This window comes from Cibotium barometz, chromosome 18 (assembly GCF_041138505.1).
Source record: "Cibotium barometz isolate CiBa-2024 chromosome 18, ASM4113850v1, whole genome shotgun sequence".
Lineage (NCBI taxonomy): Eukaryota > Viridiplantae > Streptophyta > Polypodiopsida > Cyatheales > Cibotiaceae > Cibotium > Cibotium barometz.
Window position 1 is genome coordinate 191,178 of NC_141063.1, and position 22,968 is coordinate 214,145.

At 42.2% G+C, this 22,968-nt stretch overlaps 1 protein-coding gene across 17 annotated transcripts; it reads right to left on the reverse strand.

Moving 5' to 3' along the window:
* Window positions 1-630: 630 nt before the first annotated feature.
* On the reverse strand, window positions 631-20,021 carry LOC147628802 (phosphopantothenate--cysteine ligase 1-like). 17 transcript variants are annotated; one of them, XR_015267812.1, is made up of 7 exons: window positions 18,000-20,021; window positions 17,739-17,881; window positions 14,080-17,609; window positions 3,670-3,764; window positions 3,190-3,326; window positions 2,967-3,087; window positions 631-1,579 (listed from the first exon to the last, which is right to left on the reverse strand). XR_015267812.1 is itself a non-coding variant. In XM_086811963.1 (6 exons), exons 4-6 carry the CDS (start codon window positions 3,311-3,313, stop codon window positions 1,561-1,563), a joined length of 264 nt encoding a protein of 87 aa, XP_086668089.1. In that variant the 5' UTR covers window positions 3,314-3,326; window positions 7,407-7,846; window positions 14,080-17,881; window positions 18,000-19,290; the 3' UTR covers window positions 631-1,560. The 17 variants fall into 17 exon arrangements, 8 of the variants coding, with proteins under 8 accessions (XP_086668089.1, XP_086668088.1, XP_086668083.1 ...); XR_015267810.1 differs by having other exon boundaries at window positions 14,080-17,132; window positions 17,222-17,881; XR_015267816.1 differs by lacking the exon at window positions 3,670-3,764 and adding exons at window positions 7,299-7,551; window positions 7,690-7,846 and having other exon boundaries at window positions 14,080-17,881.
* Between the last annotated feature and the right edge of the window lie 2,947 nt (window positions 20,022-22,968).

The following is a 22,968-nucleotide window of genomic DNA, read 5'->3' on the forward strand; positions in this document are numbered from 1 at the left end:
GTAGTAAAAAATGAGGAAAGGCTCTCTTTTTTTTAACTTTTCTTTTTGAGTTAACTAGCTTGCATGACTTCTTTTGGGAAAAGTGAACTTGCATGCTTTACTTTTAAGTAAAGTGAACTTGCATGGCACATTTTTAGGTGCATGTAAGGATAAAGCATTGCATGATGCATGCACGTAGCTGGAAAAGCTTGCATGTTGCATGCATGGGGGTTTCTAACCATGCATGTCGCATGCATGAGGATTTTTGGCCATGCATGTTGCATGCATGGGGGTTTTTGACCATGCAAGTCGCATGCATGAGGGTTTCTGACCATGCATGTTGCATGCATGGGGTTTTCTCATCATGGAGAATTTATCAACCTTTCTTAGCTAAATTGTCATGCATGCATGCATAGAAATAGAAAACCCGCATTAGAGTGGGCTACCTTCAAAATATCAATTATCCTTGTACAAATCCATCAATACAAGTTAACAGAAGACAGGTTATGCAACATACTAACCCATGGGTGTAATCCAGGCGTCCCCAAATCCATGAGCTTCTCATGCAATAAAATCCAAGCATTGTCAAGGCAAACAAAACATTACACGCAAATAAAAAATAAGCCATGCACACAAATGTATAAACACATATTTTGGAAGAAACCCCATCTATTCATATGTACTTGATATTTACAAGGGCTATGGTATTTGGCTCTCCAAGATCCATCAAATATTCATGGCATTATGTATTGCATTTGGTTCTCCAAGATCCATCGAATGCTTAACATGTTTCTATGCAGCCAGGATCTTGTAGATACAGCTAGTATACACATACATGGGAAGCTTACCCATAAACATTCCATGGCTACATGTAGTGTCCAACACCCATGTCCATGGATAATAGTTAGCATCCAATATCATATGATAACCATTGCATGTTTGACAAGGACTTCATGTGTGCATTAGAGACATGTAAAGACTTCCTATATGGAGCGGATTTTGAGCAAAATGCTTCTGCACCTGGATTATCTGGAGACGGCATATTTTTGTTGCGCACATGTCTGGCATTAACCTTGTCCCCAAACCATAAAGAATGGAAGCTTCCCACCTGCCTCTTTTTCCAAAACGTTTATGATATCTACCACAGAACTGTCATTTGCCAGTTGACCATATTCCCACATTGAAGCTATCCACCAGTTATATCTTTAAGAATTTCAAACATCCTGATCGTAGAACAAGATCCTCATGGCCGTATTCAAGCTCCATAGTTTTTTGGATTTCTGCCAACAACGCCTCACAAGTAATCCACACAAGTTAAATATAATTGTTAGCATTGGCCTATTAGTAGAACATGTGTCTTGTTCAACATGCACTACGCTTGCCAACAAATCATTTGAGGGTGTTTTCATCACTTGTTTCTCTTCTGACTCTCCACACGTTCTAGACGCTGCATCATCTTCTATTTCTTAACAACATGTATTTTTGGATCATTCAGGATTCAATCCTACCATTGGGGACTTACTACAGCTTGCCAAAGTTTCATCTTGAGAAAGCCCCTTGATTTGCCTCTTCGACGATGCTCTACAAATCAGGGTATTTTCTGCACAGCACAGTTAACAAAAAATTGCTTTCACTAATACTTTGATTAGTGCTAATGACCTACAATTTTTTTGGGCATTTGTGATTGGATCTACATATTTAGATGCTGCTAAACCTCTGTGAAGCATCAAATTAAATTTGCCCCTTGATTTGAGTGGTCAATTCCTTAGTCTAAAACAGGATATAAATCTGCATTAGAATTGTTTGGAACAATGAAATTTATGAGCTTGTATGCATCATGTAAATCATTGATCATACTCATTAATCAGTTATACAAGGGCAATACGATGGTCATAAATAAGACTAAGACATCCTTATGTATATTTGCATTATCTTTTGAAAGGGATGAACATCATCATCATGTAAGGCTTTATGAACACATTAAGAAAATGTTTTATCTTTGCCTACATGGATTTCATAACACAATGAAATCAAGGATGAAGATCAAGAGCTACATAAAGAAGATCAAGTGCTACATCTACATCAAGATCTACATCGACATGAAGAAGATCAAGAGCTACATTGACATAAAGAAGATCAAGACCAAGAAGAAAGCATCTTCGAGCAAGAAAGAAGCAGCCTCCTCCGAGGCCATCTACATTAAGGATAAATGGGCTTCTTAGACTAGCTAGGGCCAACCTACCTATAGTCACACCTCTATCCTGAGTGAATGTAAACATAACTAGATTCCTAGCATCTGTATCATCCTCTGGTATTATAAACCACCATGAGTAAGACCTACCTATGGGCACTTGGATGGTCATCATTGTCAGAGTAACTAGAGCTAGCATTGTTATCTTAGTAAAAGGTGTTGAAGTAATACACCAAAATATCATACATGTGACATTGGGAATATGGGCATATGGTTCATAGGTCTTATAACTATCATACATTTGGTAAACTATGATCAAAGGAGAATCTAAATCAGCATATTCTAGGCACCTAGCTCAAGTGGAGAAGGATCTCACTTTCCCTCAAATTAAGCAATGACTGCTCACTTCAAGGGTTTCTCAAGCTTTTGCTTTAAGGATTAATCATGTCCTAATCACTTGTACTCCAACCTATATAAGAGGCTCACACCTAATGAAAGAGTACAACACTCCCATTCTCTTTCTCATCATTATGCTGTCATTATGTTGCCCCATTAACTCTAATCCCATGTGATTAGTCTTAACCCTTTTTGCTTAGCTTAATGTTGCCTTAATCATGAGCTTCATCATCGTGTTTGATCCACAATGAAAGCCAACAGATGGAGCCAAAAACTCTGTAAAGCAATAGACATTCCTCCAGAGCTCCCCTCTCCCAACCTAGCAAAGCATGATGTAAACAGTTTGATCAACTTAAAAATAGCACAATAAAGATTCATAAGGTGAATGATGTAAACTTACTCCGTGGATGCAGCTCCACGATTCCCTGAGCTGAAGTTATCAATGAAGCGGACACAGCGTCGCTCCAGGGGAACAGTTGTGCCTCCAGATGCCACGCAAACTAGACGATTCTGTGTTTCACCTGTGCATAAGAAAATTGTGCCTCATTACTGCAAAGGGTTTTCAAGCATGAACACACACAAACAACTTGGGTGGATGTAACACAAGAAACTGGACAACTCACAATGCAGATCAACAAATCTTTTCACCATTCGTTGTATGAGCTCCTCATCCTTTAAATTTGGTGCTGATTTGAAAAATGCATCCACATCGGGAGCCTCTCCTCTAGCTTCATGCAAGTTTTCCATATCGTTTCAAAATCTATTTTTTTTTTAAAAGGTGCAAATCAAACATAAGCATTTTGGTAAGACTTACCACAAATTTGGGTATTTAAATCCATTTCTCACTAGAAATTTCGAAAGAAAAAAGAGACTGTATACAGTGCAATATGAATTTATGAAAAGAACAGCTAGCTTGTCCATTTGGCTCTCTGTAACTGGAGCAATCGAGCTCGCACGTTGTTGTTGGCTAGTGGTGTCAGTGAATATAGACTATGAGAATCCATTGCCACTAACGCTTTGTCCCGGACACGCTAAGTGGGAAGATCATGCTTGGTGACGCAGAAGTGATGCACGACCACACAGACACGAGAAGGGGCGATCACCTTGAGGTAGAATGAAGAACGCACAGTCCACCAGGTCTCTAATGATTATCCCCTTAACTCGATCGTGAACTGCACCAATTTGTCTTTACAAAAACCTATAAAATTTACAGGTTTTTAGTTATAAAAAGCGGTTAATTTTGAATAGAGGAAACCTATTGTACTCCAACTTATCTTTTTTCTTACTCGATGGGACAAAAGTTTTTCTTTAGCAATATCTCTCTATTATTCTTTTTCAGTAACAAGATACTTCCCGATCTTATTTGACCATGGTCTAGGTGCCTGCTTCAGTCTTCAAGCCATACACAAGGCTTTGCGTAACCTGCACACGAAATCTAAATATGCATCTTTCTCATAACCTAGTGGCTTCATCATGTAAGCAAATCACCATGCACAAGAATGCATTCTTTGCATCCATATGATGTAAAGACCAAACCTCTACAACCATAGCAATGACCACTCTCACGATTGCCATTCTCCCAACCAAACTGAATGTCTCCTCATGATCAATGCCATATGTCTATGCATAACCCTTGGCAACAACCAATCTTGCCTAGCTGCACACAGAGGACAGTAGGGCACTAAAGTGATGGCGACAATAGGTACGAATGGGGGGAGCTCTAACTCTCTGCCATTAGATCGATGGAGCTTGCCTTGCTGCCTACCAAGCCCCTAGATCTTTTGATTATGAATCTAGATAAGGTTGATGTTATTCTAAGAAAAGAATTATTTTTCAGCCATGGTGTTCATGTTAATTGGAAGGGTCATACTTTGTCCTTTGTTATGGAGGGTCTGCTAATATGTCTTAAGGGTGATTTGCGGTCCCACCCTCTACTCTTTTAAATTCAACAGAACTTCAAAATATAATTGGAAATTTAGATTATGACAGGTTTTTCAATGTGTTCTTGATCCCCTTTCATCTAATGTTAATTGTAGTTTAAATATATCTAATGTTAGTTGTAGTTTGAATATAATCAAAATGGATGATTGGGAGACAAAGGCTTCAAAGGGCATTAAGGCAGATTTTGTTGATGTCTTCCTTGTTGAATTGTCTTATGGTTTTCCACCTTGTAGATCGGTGAATCATAAGATTGATTTACTTCTAGGGTCTTACCTTGTGAGCATCACACCTTACACGATGAGCCAATTAGAAGAGGATGAGATAGCCGACAATTATCGAAATTTCTTAGGATGGGACAGATACGCAAGAGTAAATCTCCCAAGGGAGCTCGAGTGCTTTTAAAGCATAAGAACGATACTTGGCGGATATGTGTAAATTATAAAAATTTGAATAGAGTTACGACGATTAAGAATAAGTATCCTCTTCCCAAGATAAATAATTTGATAGATAGGTTGCAGGGTGCTACCTATTTTACGAAGATTGACCTTCATACTGTTTATCTCCACATATGTATATTTAAGGAAGATGTTTTTAAGACAAGTTTCTATACACATTATGGCAATATGAGTTTCTCATATTACCTTTTGGACTCACGAATGCCACTTGTACTTTTCAACAAATGATGAATGATCTCTTTCGAGATTATTTTGGGAAGTTCCTTGTGGTGTTCTTAGATGATATTTTAGTGGTTATTTATGGTAGTAGTACTCACTATATAAGTGACTTATGGGTTATTATGTTGGTAGACTCTTATACTTGACACTTGGCCTATGCCTAGACCAAAGTAGTCTTACTCTTGCCATATACATGGTGGTTCATAGGCAATCTTGCTAAGGATCCCTTAGGATAAGCTTTGGTGGTATGGGATGTCAGGGCTGACTAGCTTAGCTTGTTGGGAGTGGAACCTTAGCCCCTAGCTTAAGGGAGATTCCGGATGGAATCTATGGTTGGGAGGTGAGTTTCTTACACCCCTTCTATTTGTTCTAACCTTATGCATTTAGCTTGTGTATTAAGTGATCTTAAGGAGAGAGAGAGAGAGAGAGAGAGAGAGAGAGAGAGAGAGATCACAAGGTGACAAAACTCAAGTGAGAGAGTATTGCACGACTCGATGATTGCTTCTATTGATGTGATAACCTTCACCTTTTATAGACATGTAGCTCTATCTTTTGACTCATAGAAATCACACTACACACTAGATAAGTAGCACATGGAACACTTATCCTATCCACTCATAAGAGAGTGTTTACACACTACTAGCACACTAACCCTTTTAGGGGTTGTCCACCCACACACACTCCTATGGACACAAACAAGTGTTCACACATACGAGGGGACACACACATGAGACTCCGAATCCCAACAAACCCCCCTTTAGAGTGAAGGTGGAGATGCTTGAGAAAACCTTCAATAGTCATAACGAGTTGGCCTCCTGAATGTACCACATACTCCACTATAGCAAGAATAGGGCATGTTCTTTGCTTCACATTCAGAGGCTCGGCAGGTAGGAGCATGAGGCTCACATATGAGCATGGCTCATGAGCTCACCAAAGCATAGTCTTTGTGAAAGAATCACAGACCAAGGTTTAATTTTAGGGAGACAATGGCACCAACACCCATACTCTCGTGTTGGGCCTCATATAGGAACTTGACCATCAAATAACAACCTACATCAACTCACCAAGACCAAGACAACCCTCCCTAAACCTAAATAGGGGTAAGACGTGAATGATGGAGCCTTTATATCAACAAGGCATTACAAAGAGAACATGCACACACAAGGATTATTTAATTCAATTTTTAGGGGACTTCTCTGGGGTAGAAAACCCTTGACTCACACATAAATTAGATAATTTTGGATTTTAAAAACTCTCCCTCGAGCGTATATCGATGCAGGGTGACCTCTTTTGGTGGTGTCCGAGTGTTGATGATGACATGTTACTGATGGTGCTCACAAAACGATGACAATAGCATAGTTAGTGTGCAGAGGCGACGAACATGGCATCGGCGGCAATGGCAAGTTGGACGAATGGCATTGCAACTCAAATGGATGGCTGCTGCGAGTCAAACGGACAGTTGATGGACTGGGAGTAGGAGCTAATGATAGCGGTGAGCATGGGGGGATTGTGGACAAAAGATGGCTGCTGCGAGTCAAACGGGCAGTCGATGGACTGGGAGTAGGAGCTAATGATAGCGGTGAGCATGGGGGATTGTGGACAAAAGATGGCATTGGGGCAGGTTGCGTAGCTAGTGATAGGCGATGTGGATAGCAAGTATCAGGGTCTTTACACACCGGCTAAGGGTGTCACAATACTGCCCAACATGTGGCAGCCAAAAAGTGCCTTGTATGGGCATACCCATTACACACCAACTGCTTATGCTTGCGTTTATTAAAAAAGTGACTACCCATGCATGGGCGCCCCCTTTACACAACTTGCATGTCCACGTACCCAACAACCCCAGCAACCTATTGACCTACGTATACATGCATCTCCACCAGGCCCAATAGCCTGTTAACCTACCTATGCATGCATCTCCGCCAGCCTGTTAACTTGCATATACATGCAACATGTATCCATACTGAGTCAGTGCATGCCTAGTCCCAATCTGATGCTCAACACATACGATAAGAGTCCTTGCATGATAAATGATCGTAAATACAAGTGCACGTGCAAGTGCTTCTAGTGTCTTACTATACTATGGAAGAATGAATTGATAATCAATGATCACTTACCGGAAATGATAATATCTGAAACCATGCTTGACCCCCCATTTGAATTCACCCACATACTTACGTGCTTCACCCCGTAACTTACAAGATGCTCCCAAACTTCATCAATACCTTGCAAAAGCAATTTCCATCCACACAAATAGAGAGTTGGGGACTTGAAGCCCATCACCACAGTTATTGTGGGCTACACCCTGCTCTCTTCAAGAGGAGGGGAGGGGATGAACTAGATTTATCTTACCTCCTCTCCTCCTTCCATCTACAAAAAAGAATGAGAATCAGTAGGCATATGAGATTTAAAAACCAAATAAACATCCTAATAAAATAATCCGCCTAATGTTTGGGAGATATTTTATAAAGCCTACAAAATATGATGTCTTAGAGATAAACAAAATACCAACATTGTGTCCAAAGTCATAACATCCAAGCACTATTTCATCTCCTACTCACTATTGTCACTCCCATCAACCGAGTCACGATCACCAAATACAATTCTCACATTTATCCTCTCTCTCTCTCTGATTAACTACGAGAATTAACTCGTCTTCCATCCCCTGCAATACATGGAAGAATGGCTAAATTCCTATGATTACATAACATTAGTGTATTTACATATTAAAACTTGAAATAAGCTGAAAATTTGAAGTGTTTCATTACATCATGATTGATTTCAATAGAGTAAACTTGTCAAAACACCATAATTCAGTGATAACAAAGTGAAATCACTCCTTTTTTAAACTTTTCATTACATCCAAAAGGCCAGTCACAGTAGAAGTAAGCTGGCCAAGTATTTGCAACTTTTGGGCTTCTGATGCTGCCTTGCGATCCGCAAGAGAGTCCTTGTGTTAATCTTCCATGACTTTAGCCGTGCTAGCCATGTCGACAAGGGAATCCTCAATCTTCCGATCTTTTCGTGGTCGTAGATTGGGGACATTGCTCTTTGGCGCTTCTGTTTTGATAGAGGATTGTGTACCCTCTCCTTCGTCTACTTCCCCAATTGGGCCATCGGTGTTCCCACCCACAGCTGAAGCATGGGTGTAGCTAACCACGTTTGCCTGATTGTGCATGTACTCATTAATGATATCAAACCATTGACATGCTACCTTACGATCATTTCCAGAGATCGAATTATGGGACTTGTCCTTCTTCATACACACGGCTCCATCTCTTTCTACAACTTTCAGAGTCTTTGTCACACTCTCGAAATAGCCCTGCAAGTTGAGTGGCAACTTTAGACCACAGATCAACCCCTTGCTTTGGAGTTTTTCCAAACTCATCGTGCATTGAGCCCCGGATGTGAATGAGCTGAACAACCCATGCATCCTTCCAAACCTCCCTCTTCCGTGTTTGTTCATCTCATTGTTGGACTCTACATTTTACTGGAAGCTTTTTGACCTTTTCTGGAGCAGAAACCCCATCCACATCACTTCTCCCTTCCGGAGGAAAAGATGGGATCTCCGTCTCTGCTTGTGAGGACTGCGGACTTTGATGCACAGACTAGTAGCCGATTGGGTTGGGCCATTCGTATGGCGTAAACGCAAACGGTGAGCCACCGAAAGCAAACAAAGGAAAAGTCCCTGGAACAAGTGGGGGACATGCAAATGCTGAGGATGAGGCTGCAGGCAGTGTCAACCTATGGGTTGGAGTTACTGGTACATGCATGTTAGGAAAGTAGGATGCCTGAGAATATTGGGAGTATAAGGGCGTGTACACGCTGTTTTGCGAGTTCTAGGAATCCATTGGAGGATTACGAACGTCAAAATAAAGGGAGCTATTAGATGCTAATCAAAGCACTTAATGATGATTAACAATAATCAAAGAAGATGCGTACAGATTATATATATATATATATATATATATAGTGATAGATAGATAGATTATTAGAGAGAGAGAGAGAGAGAGAGAGAGAGAGAGAGAGAGAGAGAGAGAGAGTAGATGGTAGAGTCTAGACTCTAGACCATTAAATTTTACAGAAATTAAGAATGATTGAATACTCAAAACAGTTAGTAGATAATAGATTCATGATTCATACATCAAAAACATTCATACATGCCACGTGGTTAAAAAGATTCATGGCCTAGGGACCAAGCTCCATACATCACTCAGACTCCAAAGTCCGAACTATCGGATCTACAACCTCACTCTCATCACTACTAAGAGAAGGCTCCTCACTAGATTCTAAATGAAAATCCCCATCTAAGATGAGATTGCCATAATTATCATACTCGGGGCTCCAAGCATCTATATCCTAAAGGGGGCTCCATTCTGACAAGGTGATGCATCCTCATCTGCAACATAAGTAGAAGAGCTAGCAGGGCCCCGTCGCGACAATATGTTTGAATGGGTGGTCGAGCTCCTCCCCGTCTAATTTGCTAGCCTCGACTCACGACACTAATGCCTCCTCTACTCGTGGTGGTGAAATGAGAACCACTCGCAACAAGGCGCTCACGACCTCGAGTACGGGTGACGCGCATATCTATCTCCTCTAGCTCTCTATGGAGCTCAGCATAGATGGCAGCTTTCGGTGTCTCTTGCCTCGGTTGAATGCTCCTGAGGTTCTCTGCAGTGAGTTTGATGTCATCGGGATTTATCTACATTCAAGTTGATAGAATAATAGCTTGTAAGTTGTTAGTTGTAAGTTCTAGGTTACAAGAGACTAAATAGAAAGCATTAAAATAGAAATTTAGATTATTAGAGAATCGAGATACCTACTTGCTTGGGAATGTGAAGCTCGTGAAGATTTCGCATCATCCGCAAGTTAGCGCGGCAATATACGAGCCGCTCTAACTGGGATGCACTAAGCTTGTTCCTAATCTTCGTGTGCATGAGGGAGTATGCACTCCAATTTCTCTCGCATACACCCGAAGAGCAATCCTAAGAGTATAAAATCAAAATTTTAATTTTAATAATATGACTAAATAGAATAAAGAATTAGAAGAGACGATGGCAAATGACCATCATCTAGGCAAGGATCCTCATGGCAAAAGCTTGTAGAGATGGAGTGGAATAGCCATACGTCTCCCACCGTGAGAGTGGCTTCACCATCACCTCTCTTCTCCTAAAAGTAGGACGAGTGTATGATTGCCCAGTGAAGTTGTGGTGGGCAATGAGCTACTCGTCCATCTTGATTTGTGCTTCATCATCAAACACACGGCGCATATAGATGTCTGTGTTGGACCAGATCTCTTGATACGAGAAGAGTTCCGATGTTTTGTAGAGAGGATGGATGAATGCGGCCATACCACGAATAGGCCTACGCATCCATTGCCACCTCCTCTCCACAATGGTCTTGATGTCATCAAGCCTATACAAGCACATGCCACAATCAAGCTTACAAGTACTATGTACACACCTTGATTTAAGAGTGCATCAACTAAAATAACTTACTAACCTTCTTGCATCAAGTGTCATACAAACTTGGAGCTCCTCAATTGCCTTTCTCATGAAGTGTGTGAGAAGACCCAAAGTGGATCCCTCCATGTCCGACATGCGAAGTACTCGGTACAATGGAGTCATCGCAACTATGACAGCTCATGCATCATCCCAAAAGGAAGGATCCAAGCATAAGCCTCGGAGCTTAGATAATCATCCCATTCTTCCCACTCTTGGGACACCACCGTGCATTGAAGCTCGCTCCAGACGGCATATAGTCTTTCCAAAACAATCCACATGTAGGCAAACTTTCTTAGTAAAGAAGGTCACAATGGTGGTTACTTGGGCCAAAATGTCCTTGACCGAAGCCAACTTTGCTGATATCTTCCATGAGCAAGTCAATGCAATGGAATGCGCATGGAGTCCAAACAATCGTCAGAAACTCCTCCTCCACCATGCGGCCCATTGCACGACAATTTGATGCATTGTCGGTGACAACTTGCACCACATTTTCATTTTGGCCAACCTACAACCCAAAGTGCTCATGTAATTAGTACTATGTGACATGTACTATGTGCCATGTACTATGTTACATGAACATGTAGACTTATAGTATGTACAATGAATAATGACCCTGTGTAAAATTCTGAATTTACCTCGATGATTGCTTGATGTGTTGGAACATGAAGCGGCCACTTGTCTTTCTACCGGCTTCCCCGGCATCCACCGCTCATAGGAAATACGTGCCAAGAGGGCAAGACACGAAGATGTTGATGATGCTTCTCCTCCTCCGATCACTCCATCCATCGGAGAGGATGCTACATCCATACTTAGCCCATGCCAAACGAATGGACTCAAGTGATCTACCAATCCTCTCATTCTCCTCAGTGAGCTTCTTCGTTCTCATGTCGGTGTAGCTCACTCCCGTCCATCCCTCACATGGTCCAACGACAGCAATGGCCTTGACCATCCTCTTCCATTGTGGGGTTTGAAGAACATGAAAAGAGAGATTGCACTCAATGATGGTGCGTGTAATCTCGATCTCCGCCACTCATTGCCACTCTTTGATATAGGCCTTCATGTTTTGAGTGGCATGTAAAGTGGGTTGTACAAAGCCTCTAGCACCGGCATCATCGGAGGGATGTCGTGGTCGCTTTGATTGGGAGCTTAACCCCAATCCTTCCCCGACGATACTGACACTCGCGCTTCCGGATGCCGAAGAGGGCATGAGTGTCTCTTCCTCGAGCTCTTGTTGTCGAAGAGGTTGGCTTGACCTTGTGTTCTCCGCTTGCAAAAGAGAGTTCTCCCTAATCACCTCGTTGGCAATGGCTTGTGGAATGGATTGACATTCGTAGATTCCACCTCCTCCCAACTTTGCCATGTGACGAAGCACTCGAGTGACGGTACTATTACCTTCGAAGCCGCAATACCAACATTTCTAACGCTTTCCCCCCGAACTGGCACTGGAAGGTCCATGCACAATGGTGAAACGATCCCATGCACGATTGGTCGGCTTAGGCATGATGGATTACGAGGGAGTGTGTGTGTGTGTGTGTGTGTGTGTGTGAGAGAGAGAGAGAGAGAGGGAGAGAGAAAGAGAGAGAGCCTTCAGGGAGGGAGGGAGAGGGTGTGTATGAGAGAGGGAGAAAGAAAAGAAAGAAAGAAAGAAAGATATATTAAGCATCTACTAAAGACCTAATGGGCCTATGTGTGTAAAGAAGAAGAAGAAGAAGAAGAAGAAGAAGAATGTATTATCGTCCTCTGGGAGCCGATAAACCGGCCATGAGAGGGTGAGAGAGAGAGAGAGAGTGTGTGTGTGTGTGTGTGAGAGAGAGAGAGAGAGAGAGAGAGTGTGTGAGAGAGGGGCTGCCTTGAGTTGGGTGTAAGCCTTAAGGGAGGCCCGAGGGAGAGAGAGTGTGTATGAGAGACTCGAGAGGGAGAGAGTGTGTGTGTGAGAGCTTAGAGGGGCTGTGTCTATGAGAGACTCGGGAGGGAGAGAGAGTGTGAGAGGCGTTGCCGGCCCTTGTAGCCCCCGGTCTAGAGATGAAAATGGACGAAAACGAGTAGAAACGGACAGAAAAAGGACAAAAACCAAACGGTCAAAAACAAGCGGAATCCAAAAAACAGCGGAAAAAAAAAAAGTCGACTGAGACCCGAACGCTCATACGCCTTGATGGGATAGAGGCACGCCTCGTAACAACCCTTCACACGGTCCTAGCTTGGCATAGGCTACATTTCGCATTCACCAATATCGTGTGACAAGATGGAATTTCAGGTTATGCAGCTATCCAAATACGACATGATCTTGGGTCAACAAAGGTTAGTACGACCCTCTCATCAATTTTCACAGTCACACCTTACACTTTGTCAAAAATGACACGGACATCGAACTCCAAGGCATACGCGATCAACCCTCCACACCAACCTTGTCCGCACTTCAAGCCAAGCAGTGGGTTCAAAAGGCAGGTTGTTCTTCAACACTTTTAATGGTTTATTCCACAAAGGAGACGATGCCTTACCATAATTCCAAGGCAGCATATTTGGCTCACTCCTTTGCCCCACATTTGGTTCTTTTTCCTGCAGAATCACCCCCAGTTTTGCCTCCTCAACAACTATGGATCATCCCATTGATCTACCTCTTGGCAATTCGCCACCGACTCATGTCCCATATTGAGTCTCTTTACTAAATCCCACGAAATTCAACACCAGTTAACGGAGCTCTTGGACAAAGGTCACATTCATCCCAGTAAGTGTCCTTTTGGCGCACCAGCTCTACTCGTGAAAAAGAAAGATAAGTCAATGCACCTTTGCATTGACTATCATGCCCTTGAAAAAACTCACTATCAAGAAAAAATATCCTCTTCCTCAGTATTTGATCAGTTGCTTCATGCCAAAGAATTTTCCAAGATTGATCTAACCTTGAATGACCTCCATAAAGATCTTTCTATTTTTCTCCTTGAAAACTGCAGCAAATTAAAAAACTCATAGTCAAAACTGTGGCATGCATCACGATTCACCTTGAATGGATTGAAATGGTATTACAGCTCTTCATATAAAGAGCGAGAGAAGAAGTTGGCTGTACTAAAGCCTAGCTCTAAAAGGCAGGCCACAGAGTTATTGATAACCTAACGTTTTAATCTTTTAACAGCATGAAATAAGTGACGTGCAGTAAGGACTCTTACAAAACCCAAAGTTAGAGGTGTCTGAAACAAAGTGAGAAGTATCTTTGAGATGCAGAATCCATCATTTGATCCCAAAGAGCTTATGTTTGCTTTGCAAGAATCTCTAACCTGTATTACTACCCTGCAACTGTATATTGTGAAGCTTATAACCACAGTACAATTTTAACACCAATAATGAATCCTAAGGACAGCTACCTGCACCTTACAATATTCAAGGGCTTCCCTACTCTTACCTGCTACATTGCTGAAATACTAAAATGTCATCTGCAGTGCTTGCAGCAAGACCAGCTGTGATTGTGATTCCTATTTTATGCCCATTTGACTTTCAAAACAACCCAAAAAGCTCCTGGAGATGCACACAAAAAATCGAATCAACTCATGTCAATGCACGAGTTGCACATAGCCTTATCTGAGTTACCATAATGTCAATCGTATAGAGTGTTGCCATCATGGCATTAAAGATCTTACAGGTGGGCAGAAACCCAGTAAGAAATATATGATGCTATAGAAATATTAAGTGTCCTCTCAATATATATATATATATATATATATATATATACACACACACACACATATATATATATATATTAGGTGTCACCTGCAAATTTGGAATAAAGGCAAACCAACAAACACAGCCAGTAATACACGAGGTATTCACAAAGTATACATGGGAATAATGCTTATTCCTTGAACATTGAAACTTGACCCATTTTTATAATCTGAAAACCAAATTACTGTTGATTGCCAAGCCCTCCAATCAGTCCCATGCAGAAAATAAGAAAAAGCAGAATTTTTCAATGAATCTATCATAATGCTGATGTCACATCCACTGCAACAATGTCAGCTAGAAATAAAATCAGCAGGATTAAACCAGACACTAGGACAATAACCCTAGATGAGCCTTCAATGTCTCATGGTGGGCCATCCAACAAGGCTACACAGGAGTCGCCATACTACTTACAGCACTATCGGATATACAACATGCCATGTGATCTGACAGCCAATACAGTATAGTAACATTAAGATGGCAATGTTGAGAGAGATGCACCGCTGTCCAAGGTTCTTTCACCAAAAAGAGAGGAGACAGCTTTTCTTCAACGGGTGGCAGCCCTCCAAAAGAAGGCGGCTGACACCTTGTTCAGGTGGTGCTATTGGGAGCAGCAAAGGGCAGCCAACAAGCGGCTGAGCAGGAGCACAGCGGCGAAAATCTGGCAAACACGCGACGGAAACGCTGGCTCTGGGGCAGCGGAGAAACCGGCTATGGCAGGCTCTAGGCGGCGGAAGGCGGCTCTGGGCAGTGGCAACGCCGATGAAAGGCGGCTCTGGTTGGTGGTGGCACCGGCGGAAGTGGGCTCTAGGTGGCGCAGGTAAGCTCTAGGGCAGTGGCGCTTCTTCACAGGGCAACGCAGAGGCGGCAGCTGAGCGCTGCAGGGTGGCACAAAGGTAGTGATGGGTCTTGCTTGGAGATAGAGAGGGAAGATGAAGTTAATGATGCCCACCACACTTCAAAAATCTCCAAGAGTACTTCTCTATCTTCCACCATGAGGGTACAAGCTCTTCTTATATACTTTGGGGAGGGGGGGAGGTCCATGCTTTTGCCTTGCCTTTCTTTTTGCTTTGCCTCTTGCTTTTGTTTTATTTTCTTGCTTTTGCTTTGCCTCTTTGTTTTTGTTTTATTAAATATTAATAATAGTCAAAGTTTTTGATTTGTGTTTTTACAATCTTTAGGGCCTTGATTTTTGGCCCTACAGCAACTTTTTGAAAAAGCAGTTTTTACCGTTTTGATCAAGTTCGATGTCCTCTTTCCAACGATGCCGTCAGCTTTTTGATCAACAAAGTTTGACTTTCGCTTTTTCCTACTTTTTGACCAAGATTGATGCTTTTTCCAATGCCAATATTAGGAGCCCTATTTCCATGTGTCCGTCTTCTTGTCCATGTGTCCGGGCATGACTTCTATAATGTGAGAAGAGTTTGGAGACCAAATAGTTACAAACAGTTACTGGAAGGTCAAGTGCTCCTTAAATGGTGTTAGGCTGACAATAAGTTAGGTCTAACCTCATTTGATAGCAACAGTGGAAATAAGGCAAGCGAAGGTGTGTCAAGTTTGGGATCAAAGCATGTAAGATCCACACTGTATGCTCCTAAGACATTACACTTTGTCCACACCTTCTGTTATGTCCCCAAAAGTCATAGCTAAGTTGGCATTTAGAGGTTAGACTGATGCCTAAGGGTGGCCCAAGATAGGGACACCTAGGGCTAAAAATGTTTCAAGAGTTATTTATTGATGGGCTAGTGTTGAGTGATCTATAGTCTATATAAGTGCTGGTTAATGTGGGTTTCATGGCTGATGATTCCCATGAAATCAGAACCCAGAAAGCTTTTGGTTGGTTCAAGAACACCTGGACTCCTGGAGGGTGGGCTCTAGTAGTATGAGACACCATGGCTTGGGTAATAACCCTTGCTAAGTGTTGATCTAGCCTCGGGCTTGAGGATGCTCACTGATCCCCAAGGGAGGAGCTATAGCTGGAAAGTGAGATCACCAACTCATCCTTCAGCATCCAATTAACTAACGTTTGTTAGATATTCACAGGCCCACATTAACAGAGATATCATTGTACAGCACTCACAGTCAGGCATATAACCCTCATACCCATTGTGACTATTTCCAATGGTATCAGAGCAACTCAATCATGCTTTGGTGAGATGCTTAATAGAGTATTTATTCTAATAATGAGATTAATTTGTAGCATACTCAATGGCTAATTGTTCCTTGACGAATTCCATTCTGAAGTGTAAGAGCTGAAGTTTGATGGGTATCGGTAGATGGACTTTTGTTAAGGTTTAGTCGCTGTAGAAGGGATGAGTAGCTGTGCGGAAAGGGCAGCTGATCAATACAGCTGTTTGGCCAATCAAGCAGATTGGTCCTCCATCCAAAACATAAAATGCTCCTATGAGTCCTTGTCTAGAGCTGCAATCCGATCCTCCATACCTCCATAGCACTTCCAACAGCTCAGTAGCTTCAAGTAGTCTTCAGTACCTCTCAATTTCCAAGTAAACCGGCCACCTCCTCTCAAGCCTGCACCCTTCTTATGCTTGTTGTCCAACCTTAACCTGTTGAATACACAAATATGTCGCGCTCCCATTGAAGCACATACTCATAAGCCCCATGTTGGACCACCCAAAAGGTTTCTCAAGTACCCCAATCCATCTCAATAGGAGCATTGGCTATGCTTGGTCTCCAAAGCTATTAAAAGAAAGTCCACAAGGAATGCGAAAACCCTCAATCCTGCCAACCATACCACTCATAAAATGAAGTCACAAAGGATGACATAAGTAACTTCAACTTAGCGTTAGGTATACATAAGAGTGTTGTACCTTATTTCTATGAATTGGGCACACAGTGAAGAAACGGCCACGTTTTTTCAACAATGCCACACCACCATAGACATTCAGTGTGAGGTTTTTGATACTCCATAGAAATGGCATCTCTTACCCCATTGGACAAAGGCCATTGAACACCCTTGCGTTTCTCCACTAGAACTAAAGAGTGCAGATATATAAACAATTACAACACCCTTTAGCAGGGCTTGAAGGATGAAGTAAAGCCAAGGGGACTTTTAAAGGAGCGTTGTAGAGGTCTTGTCATTCATTTAGCCTTCCTCCAGCCAACCATGGTGAGGCCACTCGTAGGATTGAAGTGCGCTCTTCACTCAAAAGAACAGGAAACAGAAAAGAGCCTTCCTCTGCTGGGTTACAGGCCGCTCTGCATGTACATTGTCGTAGCCATAACTGATTTGTTTGTAGAAGTCTTCTCTTTATGATTTTCATTTCTTACTAACTTATTTTTTACCAAAGTAATACACACAAGTATACAGTTGGTAAGAATTCAAACTCTTGAGCGGTCTCAAATCCCACTCGCCTCAGCCGACGGACACCAAGGTCCTTCGTTCCCTAAGGTCAAACCACGGCCTCGCCCAGCTCGTAGTGGGTTGAGCTTGGAGAGAGAAGCGTCAACTGCTTAGCAGAACAGGGTCTCTACTATAAAAAAAAATTTAGGGTTAGGGTTCATCCAGCCGACACAGAAGATGCAAATAGTAGTCATAGACTGCAAAACTCCTACCTGCTTGTTTCCTATTAGGCCAGGCTTTCATACCTGCTGCTGGACGCAAGCCTCACCAGTGCCGCATTAGCAGAATTTTGTTGGTCCTCAGGCGCTTATGGACCCCTTTTTTTTTGTTAACAGAATATTCTTCAAAATAAAACACTCAAACCCATACTACCTACTACAAAGTTCTCAAGTTGACCTACAAAATTCATCTGTGTAATTCTTGAAAAAGTGTAAAACTTGGGACATTTTTGCTATGTTTTGACTCCAAGATCTTCAAAGTCTCTAAAAACACATGTAAAATCTTGAAGTTTTAAGATTCACACACAAACATATATATATATATATATATATCTTCCCCTAGAACCATTCAAAAAATGGGGCCTCAACTTTGTTGGTCCATTTAAGCCCCCGGTCCGTTTCATTGATCACAAGTATATCTTAGTAGCAACAGACTACAGCACCAAATGAGTAGAAGCCCATGCTCTTTGGGATAACACGGCACAATCAACTGCCAAATTTTTGTACGAGATGATCATCACTCATTTCAGATGCCCAATCAAGTTGATTAGTGACCAAGGCAAACACTTTGTCAATGATGTCATCAAAGAACTGGTCACCCAACATCTCATCATTCACAAGCGCTCCACAGTATACTATTTGCAAGCCCACAGTCAAGCTGAATCAACTAACAAAATCCTCAAGAAGATCCTCTCACAAAGTTGGTCAATCAAAATCACAATGGCTAGGATGAAAGGCTTTATGCAACTTTATGGGCATTCCACATATCCTATAAGATCTCCACCAGAATGACCCCCTTCACATGAGTATATGGCACTAAATCAGTCATACCAATGGAATTCCTAGTTCCAAGTCTCCGCATTGCTATTGTAGAAAAGCCAAGCTTGGAAGAGTCCCTTTAACATCTCCTGGACCACAGCTCCTTGCATTGGATGAAGTTTGCCTCAAGAGTTTCTACGTCACCACAGTTATTTAGAAAAGAAGGAAGAAATGGGTCGACCGTCACTCCAAATTTTGGATGTTCAAAGAAGAAGACCAGTCTTGCTATTTCAGTTTTGCATGGGTCCACATCCCGAAAAACTGAAGCTCTAGTGGATATTTTCTATGAGACGGCACTTTCCTTCTCGGCACACTCAACGAACATTTTCAGAAGCTAGTCAACGGCTATCGCTTGCAACCCTACCACACACCAATGCCACCAAATCCCTTCATTAAGGTGATAGAACCACCAATCCACTACCTAAGCATCCATCACCATCATGACAACACCCCTTTTCCAACCAATCATGAAAGATTCACCTCAAGTGCTCACCGACATGTAATAAAATATTTTCAATTGCTACGCACCAATGCTACATTGCAACTCTTTTTAAACCCCCCCCCTAAATTCCACTAATATGGGTGTATCTATCTATTTGAATGCAGCACCCCTTCTCGCCCCAAGTTATAACCCTTTGCCAACCACCTTCTACATTTCCTCTCACCTTACACATGTTCTGCATACAGCCATGAAGAATACCATATACATACCCAAAGCCAAACTCCTAATCTTAGAAAACCCAACCCCCATATCCAAAACTCAAGTACCCTTTATCTATACATCCACATCTCATGAGACACAACATACTCCCAAAATCCAACAACTCATGAGGCACAACATCCTCCCAAAATCCAACAACTCGTAGTTTCTTCTTCTGTCTCTAACTGCACAACCTGTAGTCACCATGACCGTAGAAAAGAAGCCACCACCTACAGTGGCACTCCTAGCCCTCATAGAAGTTTCCTTTATGAAGGACAATGTTTTGGTGCCACCAGTCAAGATCTTTACAGCAACAGTGAAGGGAGAAGTCGAGGACAACCAAAAAGAGAACTGCCTTCTTTGCAACACTGGAGATCAAAGAATGGGTTCTCAAAGCTCACTCCTGGCTATGCCAATAACCACCACAGTAGTTATAACTCTGCTGACAAAGACAATTACTTTGGTAGCACAAGTCAAAGAAGCCATCATTCTGAAAGATGGAGATATAGCAATAGTAGTAGTAACATGGAGAAACATGCAAACACGAGGGCTCATATTCAAGGATCATGGAGATATAGCAATAGTAGTAGTAACATGGAGAAACATGCAAACACGAGGGCTCATATTCAAGGATCATGGAAACTCCTCTACCACTTATCTCTATGCTCCTACACAAGGTCGCTGGATTAGCATTAGAAGAGGTAGAGCCATCCTCACCTCAGAGCATCACCTTGCGCTTTGAAGTAAGTGGTCAAGACAGCAAAGTGGCAAAAGCAGTGAAAGTGGAGATACCCCAACAAAACCTGCTAGCACCAAATCCGCAGACATCTATCAACATGGGAAGACTGCAGTTGTTGGATTACTCCATCGCTCTCCCCAGAAGAACTACGACCAGCTACATGATCGACTAATCTCCATGATAATTCCCGGCACAAAGACCAACAGAAAACCAACAACCACAACACTACTGAGACCCTCGCTCACATCAAGGAACTCAAGGCAAGCACCCTGGGAAGAAGTTAGTACTACCCTGGAATTTTTCTTCCGGAAGTCTGGTTCTAGGAAGCAATCCCCAGAAGTCATCCTATGGAAGGCATTCTTCATACTCCGCATTCTGGATCAACTTGTCCAAGATGTTCCTGCTACCACAACATTTAGGATCCAACCTCTACAAGCGCTGAACCAAAGATCAGCATCGACTCTGGTCAGAACTCGTCCAAATGAAGGACATCTAATAGTTTGGAAGACGAAAATTTTGTGGGTTCAAGTCAACGGTGGATTGGAAATCCGTCCCATTGAGTGTGCCAAGTGTTAGCCGTAGGCTAGCCTGAGCCGAGACCAGTGTCAACCAGCGTCGCAGTAGCAGCCAAACAGCCGCATGTCAGCATCGCCAACTGTTAGGGCCCGCTTACTTTATTACAGAAAACGACGCTTTCTTAAACACTCAGTCGATACATCTTATCATCATAGTACTAGTAGATATTGTAAGAAGGCACTATAAAAGGATAAATACGCCTTGCAAAGGCTGGTTGTCGATTGTATCATTCTTGTTTTGGATTGATATAAGCAAGATCAACCGCTATTTTGCTCTCTCTCTCTCTCGTATACATTCATCTTCTTGTTACGTTTCTATATATTTTAGTTCTGCTCTACTGCATAATTATCATGTTTCGTCATTGTTTTATCAAGCGGATAGCCCATTAGTGTTCAGTAATCTGTGTGCTGTGTTTAGTGCATTAGATCTGCAATTGTGTGGCGTATGCTGTGTGCATAACCAGTGAATTTCAGTAGGTTACAGTGGGAATAAGCAGTCATATTCCCTCGCCAACAAGCGGTAGCAACGTGAGCAACAACTCTCCTCTTGTTTTGCATTTGTGTAACTACATTGAGAGGCATTGTGTAGATGAAGCCATCTTGCATGATCAACAAGTTGATGTTTACTCTTGGTTTAGCTTCGTTTCCTTTTCTAAGTACACTTGTTCTCAATGGGGTAGTCCTTACGCATGTGGTCTATCCCACAACCTATGCATAAGGGAGTTAAGGCGGGGTTACTCACAAGACTACTCTTCACCATCCCTTTCTTGATTGAACATTCAGCTATTCAGTGAGGTCCAGTACAGTGATAACATTGCATAGGTGGTCGTTTAGACATACTGTTCAAGTCCCGCCCTCATGGTTTTGTGGTTGCTAGGTATACAGGGTACATGTGCTCACCCTCCATTACATAATGACTCTGGATTTGTGGGGGTGGGCTACTTCAGAGGGCTCGACGAAGACAGTATTTTTAGTCACCACCTCTCGCTCTTCACTTTCTTCAAAACTTTCTGTCAAGGTCAACGGGTGATTGAACGGGGGTCACTCGAGGTAACGGAGGTTATGGGGTGGAAAGGGTAAATCATGTACCCTAAGGATACCTCATTAGGCCACTTTATGGCCGAGTTGAGGTGCATTATGCTATGCTAGTGCTCGCAAATCCAGTGGTTTCCTTGGATTAGGTGGTAAGGCCTACGGAGGGGCCAGGCTTAAACAGCTCTTTGGTGGTAGCAATTTGATGTTTCGTGATTTCTCTATCTCTGTGGCAATAAGCACAACAACACAGAGTTGGTCTAGGTATCAAATGTGAACACTCCATATTAGTGTGGTTTGCTCAGCAAATTTGGCACCACACTAGTTCTCTCTTAGGATAAAGATGAGGTGGACTGACTTGGTCATGACCTTAACCTATTCTCCATTGTTGGGTCATTTGTTGCATCAATACAGTTGCTAGCTACTCTACCTATTTGCCTAAAGAGGATTCCTTCCCCTTCCCTTTAGATTTTGTGCTTGTGGTTTTAAAGAAAGCTTCAGATGTGCCTTTATGCAATTCTCAAGGATGAGTTTCCTTGAAAATGTCTTCAAAATCCATGGTGCTTCTATAACATTGCTCAAAGGAGGTGTGTCCAAGAGCATATAGGGAATTATGCAAGGATACATCTTCAAGTCCCTCTAGGAATCGGCTGATTAGTCTTTCGTCAGAGAACTTGTCTTTATGCCAATCAGCCCATTTGGCCGTGCCGCCCAGACTTCTTTCCTTTTTGTAATAAACTTATTATGGGCTAGGCCTTCTTTTTTTGTAACAACCTTGTAACGACCTCTTGCAAAAACAGGTAGTACCCGACTAGATGTAAGAAGAAAAAGTGGGGAACTCTCCAGGTTATGTTATGAGAGATAGGAGATCACGAGATGTTGGATTATTGTACTGTTGAGAGTCAGAGCTAATATTCAAGAATGTCTTGTGGGTTGGTCCTTGTATTTTGTTAACCACACTAGTTAACATCATTTTTAAGCATGTGGTTATGCTTCTTATAACTCATTATTATGTAACATTGCTAAGCACTTTATGAAAACGATATATGGGATGACCGAGCTTACGACTTGTGTAACCAATTCACAGGAATAAGCCTAGATGTACATAGAGCTAGGAAATTAGTTTTGGGC